The 6,976-nt window shown below is 43.1% G+C and overlaps 1 protein-coding gene across 1 annotated transcript; it reads left to right on the top strand.

Moving 5' to 3' along the window:
- The first annotated feature begins 14 nt into the window (after window positions 1-14).
- Window positions 15-5,635, top strand: LOC106596877 (uncharacterized). Its single transcript, XM_014188128.3, has 3 exons — window positions 15-315; window positions 640-2,176; window positions 3,037-5,635. Exons 2-3 carry the CDS (start codon window positions 884-886, stop codon window positions 4,930-4,932), a joined length of 3,189 nt encoding a protein of 1,062 aa, XP_014043603.1. The 5' UTR covers window positions 15-315; window positions 640-883; the 3' UTR covers window positions 4,933-5,635.
- The last annotated feature ends 1,341 nt before the right edge of the window (window positions 5,636-6,976 follow it).

Here is a 6,976-nt window from a genome sequence, read left to right as displayed (position 1 = left end):
GGAAAAAAGGTTGATGCCATCACTGGACGCCATTCCACATAGTTTGGATATGACCATTCTTTGATTGCATTAACGGTGAGGGGAGAATGGGAAAATGTTTAAATAAAACATTAGGTATTGGCTTTGTCCAAACGGTGTAGTTAGCTAGTCGTTACCGTTGCATAACTGTTAACTAGGTAACGTTTCCTGCTCATCATCAGACAGCTACATTCTTAGCTTGGTACTGTTGGCTAGCTAATAGCTCCTGCTAACTAATTTGAAGCTCTGCTCATACAGAGTCGATGTAGGAGTAAAACGACGATTGTTTTCTATTTGGTAAGTAAAAGCAGAGCGACTGTACATATAATCAATGAGTTACTGCTGTACCTAATGTTCGTGTTACATTAGTTAACGTTAGTTAGCTTCAAAATACAAGCCCTCATCGTGGGAACCTTGACATTTCATATATATCTTACAAAAATATTTTTATTATCATTAATATTTTTTTTATTATATTGTTCCAATAAGTAAAAATGAAATAGTGACAGTAAATTAAAAGTCAACATTTCACGGACTTGACAAATATAGAATGTCACTATACATATTGCACGGCCTGTATAAAATGTTTTTGTCTTACACCATATCGTCCTATTTACACAGGTGACCTCACAAGGGATTCCACTGTTCTGGTGACAGGAAGAAGGTCGGACCCTGAAATAACTTGTCTTTGACAGAGACTCATAATGCAGCACTTCCTGAAGCTCCCATTGTGGCAGGAGATATAGGAGACCTTTGAATACACAGGAGAGAGACACACCTCACACTAGTGACAACCTAATTCAAAAGAAAGTTGTTATTTTTATTTTATTTTTACAAAAACAAAACATTCAACTGCTGGGACAAAATGAGTTCTGAGAAGGAAACGTTGATGGATGAAATCGAAAAGAGTTTGTGGAATTTAAGTGAGGACAACTTACGCTACCTGTGTGAACGTTGTGGAATAGATGGCTCTGAAGTTAAAGGGATGAATCATCGTTTATTACGGCGTAAAGTCATGGAGGAAATGTGGGACAATACGGAGTCAATGATATCAGAGGAGCAGGGAATGTCTTGGTTAGTCCAACTGAAAGACGACATCAGGAGGATACAGGAGGAGGGTAGCAGTGCACGCATGAGTCCCAGCCAAGCCGACGATGATGTAGACTGCAATGAAGAACGCAACAAGGGGGACAGGGATTGGTTGCCTAGCAACGGACTGACAGCGAAACCCTTGCATCCCAGCCAATGTGATGGTGATGCTGTCGACTGCGATGAAGAATGGAATGAAGAGGGAGGAGCTGGGTTGCTTAGCAACACACCAGACCAGAGTAAATTAAAGAGGCATGTCAGATCGCACACTGTTAAACAACACACAGTGAATCCCTCAGTGAAACCTCACCACTGCTCGGATTGTGGGAAGCAATTCATTGTAAAATCAAGCCTTAAACATCACCGGCTAGTTTTTCACACAGATCACCCTCACCGTTGTGGTCAATGTAAGAAGAGTTTCATAACTGCAGAAAGACTGGAATCGCACACAAAAACACGACACCCGCAAAGTGATCCTCTGAAGAACCCACATGTGTGCTCTAAATGCGGTAGGGCATTCCCTGTGGCTGCCAGTCTTAAGAGACACCTGAGAACTCATACTGGGGAGAAACCGTACGTCTGCCCCAAATGTGGAAAGGACTACAGTGACTGTGGAAACTTGAGGAAACACATGAGAAGAACTCACCCAGTAGAGGAGATGGTTGTGGAGAGTTTCGCCACTCAGAGGAGCATCCCTACAGGAAATGTGGAGGAAATGCAGGACAATACGGATTCAATTAAATCGGAGGAGCAGGGAACATCTTGGTCACTCCAACTGAAAGAGGACCTCAAAGGGATACAGGAGGATGGTAGCGTTGTACCCATGAGTCCCGGCCAAGCCGATGATGATGGTGCTGATGACGACGACGATGATGATGATGCTGTAGACTGCAACGTTAAGGACAGAGATTGGTTGCCTAGCGACGGACTGAAGGCGGAGCCCATGAGTCCCAGCCAATCCGATGACACTGTAGACTGGGACGAGGAGGACAGGGATTGGATGGCTAACGATGGGCTGGAGGTGGAGTTATCTCCAGAGAGGCACACACCAGAGCAGAGAGTGAGAGGGGTGAGTACTTAAATTCCCAGTGTTAAACAGGGGTCGCATTAGCTTTTATAAATCAGCATTCTTTTTAAACACAGACCATAAAGTGTTTTAAACCATTTCCCCTGCGTTTTTATCTTGAAAGTCAAGTGTTTTTTGCTTCAATAGATCAACAGACATGCAACTACAGTTTTAATTAACATGCATTTCATCATATGACAACAGAAGCTATTTGGCTAGCAGCCACAGAAGTAAATGAGCTTACAATAAAAAACAAGGTATATTTTACCAAAACGATGCATGGCCATCATATTTCTAATGTTTATCGTAGAAAATCGAGCCAGATACATTTCCTGATGTTTTGCTTTGAAGTTAATCTTTAAGCATTGTAACTGAACTTAAGCACACAGCAGTCAGAGTGGTGGAATGTAATTGGTCAAGACGAGAGCGAAGATATTTCATTCGATTGGAGAAGTGCAACTGAAGCACAAAAATGTGTCCTTTTTTAAATTCATGATTTGGAGTGAAACCTACTGAAGTTTTACAAAAACGCAACAAGATTTTTTCTGTGTTTTATCTTTCCTTTTATGCGTGAAGAACTGCGTTAATGCGACCTCTGCTTGAAGTGTGTTTCTCTTTCCTTGGTTCCTCTCATCGTTGATTCCTGGACCTCCTTTTATAAATGCATTGGAGGAAAAAGTTCTAGGTTCTTTCCCTCTGACTTTATCCTCCAATGCATTTTAAGAAGGATGCCGAGTAATCGAAAGATGATGAGAGGAATCAAGGAAAGACTTCTGATTTTCTCTGCAAAGATTTTAAAATGACTTGATCGGTAGGAAAGTGTTTCCCTGATTCATTCCATCTCTATTTTTATGATTTTCTAGGACAAATCTCCCCCGCCCCCCTTTGCCCTCCCAGAGTCCCCGGGTCGTGCCTCTCCCGGTAGCGCCTTATTGTGCGGTCTGAAGAGGGTGTCTGTGCGGCTTGTCGACTGCAGGAAGACACCTGGGCAGAGTGGCCATATAATACACAAGGCAACACAGACTGGAGAGAAACCCCACAGCTCATCTAATGCTGAACAACACAAAACCCTCTCAGGAGACAGGCCTGGCTACCATATCTGTGATCACTGTGGGAAGAATTTTACCACAGCAACCAATCTGAAAACACACTTACTTTATCTGTCTGGAGAGAAACCACACGTGTGCTCTGAATGCGGAAAGAGTTTCACACAGGCCGGCTGTCTTAAGAGACACCTGAGAAGGCATACTGGGGAGAAACCGTACGTCTGTCCTCGTTGTGGGAAGGCTTGTACTGATTCTGGAAACTTAAAGAGACACATCAGAAAAACTCACCCAGGAGAGGAGGTCATTGTGAAGAGACTTGCCTATCAGAAGAGCATTCGTAATGCTAAAGAACACAAACAAGCCCACTCCGGAGATGGCTCCCATATCTGTGATCACTGTGGTAAGAGTTTTACCACAGCAAGAAGTCTAACACTACACATACAGTCCCTGCAGAGAAGGAGAGAGAACTTGACTGCAGAGAAAGCTCATGTGTGCTCTGAATGTGGAAAGGGCTTCCATCAGGCTGGAAGTCTTAAGAGACACCTGAGAACTCATACAGGGGAGAAACCTTACGTTTGCCATCATTGTGGGAAGGCTTGCAGTGATTCTGGAAACTTACAGAAACACATCAAAAGTCACATGGGTAAACAACACACAGTGAAACCTTACCTCTGCTCTGAATGTGGGAAGCAATTCATTGGAAAACAAAGCCTTGAACATCACCGGGAGGTTTTTCACACAGATCACCCTCACCGCTGTGGTCAATGTAAAAAGAGCTTCATAACTGCAGAAAGATTGGAATCACACACAAAAACACGACATCCGCCAAGTGATCCTCTGAAGAATCCACACGTGTGCTTGGAATGCGGAAGGGGATTCCCTGTGGCCGCCAGTCTTAAAAGACACCTGAGAATCCATACTGGGGAGAAACCATACTCCTGCCCTCAGTGTGGAAACAGTTACAATGATCGTGGAAATTTAAAGAAACACATCAGAACTCACACAGAAGAAAAACCTTACCACTGCTCGTTGTGTGGGATGAAGTTCCGTCATACAAAAACGTTACAACGGCATCACCAGGAGAACCACAAGGGGGAGACACTGGGTCCCATCCACAGGCACCAAGACCCTCTTCCATGCCCCCACTGTGGGGAGGAGTTCTCATCCAAGGCTCTTCTAAGGGATCATCTACGGACCCACTCTAGCCGGGTCCACTGCTCCCGATGCGACAAGACCTTCTCCACTAAAAGTAACTTACTGGTTCATCAGAGGATACACACTGGAGAGAGGCCTTACCTTTGCCCTCAGTGTGGGAAGAGTTTTTCTCTGGCAGGGAGTTTAAAACTTCATCTCCGGATTCATGCTGGTGAGAAGCCTTACTGCTGTACTTATTGTGACAAGAGATTCACAAGTAAGAGCCACTGCAATCTTCATCTGCGAATCCACACTGGAGAGAAGCCGTACCAATGCCCTGACTGCGGGAGGTGTTTTGCTGACGGGAATGTCCTGAAAAACCACAGGCGGACCCATACGGGAGAGAAACCGTTCCAGTGCCGCTTGTGCGATAAAGCCTTTGCCCAGTTGAGCAGTCTGAAGAAACATCAGGAGACACATAGACAAACTCAGCCTGTCTCTGTCCCAAGACTCCCTGATCCCTACCCACCACACAATCAGCATGTCCCTTATCCCTACCCACCACACATTCAATGGTAACCTTGTTTACACCTGACCAAGTTGTCCGGTGTTCTGTTACCTGGTAACCTATCTGTTACCTGGTAACCTATCTGTTACCTGGTAACCTATCTGTTACCTGGTAACCTATCTGTTACCTGGTAACCTATCTGTTACCTGGTAACCTATCTGTTACCTGGTAACCTATCTGTTACCTGGTAACCTATCTGTTACCTGGTAACCTATCTGTTACCTGGTAACCTATCTGTTACCTGGTAACCTATCTGTTACCTGGTAACCTATCTGTTACCTGGTAACCTATCTGTTACCTGGCCCAGATAGGAAGGATGCATTTCTAACGTATTGGGACAGGAACCTAGACTCAGTCCCAAAACCCAACCCAACCTACCACGCACTCAGTGAATGGTAAGCTTGCTTAAACCTGTCCAATCCCTTTTAGATAACTAGATGGAAATGAATTGAAGGATCCATTTTATTTTATTTTTATTTTTATGTTTTTATTGAGACAGGTTTGCTGTCATTGAGGATTGATATGCTGTATATAGAGCTTGGAATAGAATGGTATTTTGTCCATCTCTCTCAAAATAATTATTTTGCTCAAAGTCCATGTTTTAGCTCCAGAGTTTTTGTATTCACAGTTGATATTTGTATATGTTGTCCATTTTAAAAGGTGTTTAAAATTCACTGCTGAACCTCAACTGGTGGAAATAAAATGGTGACGCTATGTTGTTGGGGTAATTATTTTTCTAATTCTTTGAGTAAGAAGTTGTATGCATAAATAAGGGTCCTAGGCAGGGGTCAAAGTAAGCCGGTACGCTCTGGTACCGCGACCCGGAAATAAATAGTGGGGGTACACCGTACCGGTAAAATGTGAACCTATCACAATCATTTCTAAGAAATTCCAAGAAAACTAGAGGCAATTACACCATTATTTAACAATACCGCATGTCAGCTGCATGAAAATTTGTGAATTCACTTGAAAACTGTCAGTAAACCCTCAAAATTGCATTGTAATTCCACGAGAACACTAAAATGTTGCCAAAGCGGCACGTACAAAAGTGGATGCATCAATTCAGGCAACAAGTGTCCTGGGCCTAATGACTACAATTGAGTAACTCTTTCTATTCTCCAAATTGTGGGTGCACTGTTTGGATGCTGGAATTATTTTGTGAAAATCAAATTTTATTTATCACATGCACCGAATACAACTTGACAGTAAAATGCTTACTTACCAACCTTTCCCAACGATGCAGTTTAAAAATAATAATAAAAAAAAAAAATAGTAACTAACTCGAGGAATAAAATAAAATGGGTAAGAATGAAGCTACAGTTTGTACAGGGAGTACCAGATCAATGAGCAGCTATATACAGGGAGTACCAGATCAATGAGCAGCTATATACAGGCAGTACCAGATCAATGAGCAGCTATATACAGGGAGTACCAGATCAATGAGCAGCTATATACAGGGAGAACCAGATCAATGTGGAGTAATATATAGGAAGTACCAGATCAATGTGGAGCTATATATAGGGTGTACCAGATCAATGTGGAGCTATATACAGGGAGTACCAGATCAATGAGCAGCTATATACAGGGAGTACCAGTACCAGATCAATGAGAAGCTATATACAGGGAGCACCAGATCAATGTGTAGCAATATACAGGGAGTACCAGTACCAGATCAATAAGCAGCTATATACAGGGAGTACCAGATCAATGTGGAGCTATATACAGGGAGTACTAGTACCAGATCAATGTGGAGCTATAAACAGGGAGTACCAGTACCAGATCAATGTGGAGCTATATACAGGGAGTACCAGATCAATGTGGAGCTACGTATATACAGGGAGTACCAGATCAATGAGCAGCTATGTATATACAGGGAGTACCAGTACCAGATCAATGTGCAGCTATATACAGGGAGTACCAGATCAATGTGCAGCTATATACAGGGAGTACCAGATCAATGTGGAGCTATATACAGGGAGAACCAGATCGATGACCAGCTACGTATATACAGGGAGTACAAGTACCAGATCAATGTGGAGCTATATACAGGGAGTA

Source organism: Salmo salar, chromosome 02 (genome assembly GCF_965601325.2).
Source record: "Salmo salar chromosome 02, fSalSal1, whole genome shotgun sequence".
NCBI lineage: Eukaryota > Metazoa > Chordata > Actinopteri > Salmoniformes > Salmonidae > Salmo > Salmo salar.
This window is presented reverse-complemented; position numbering and strand designations above follow the sequence as displayed.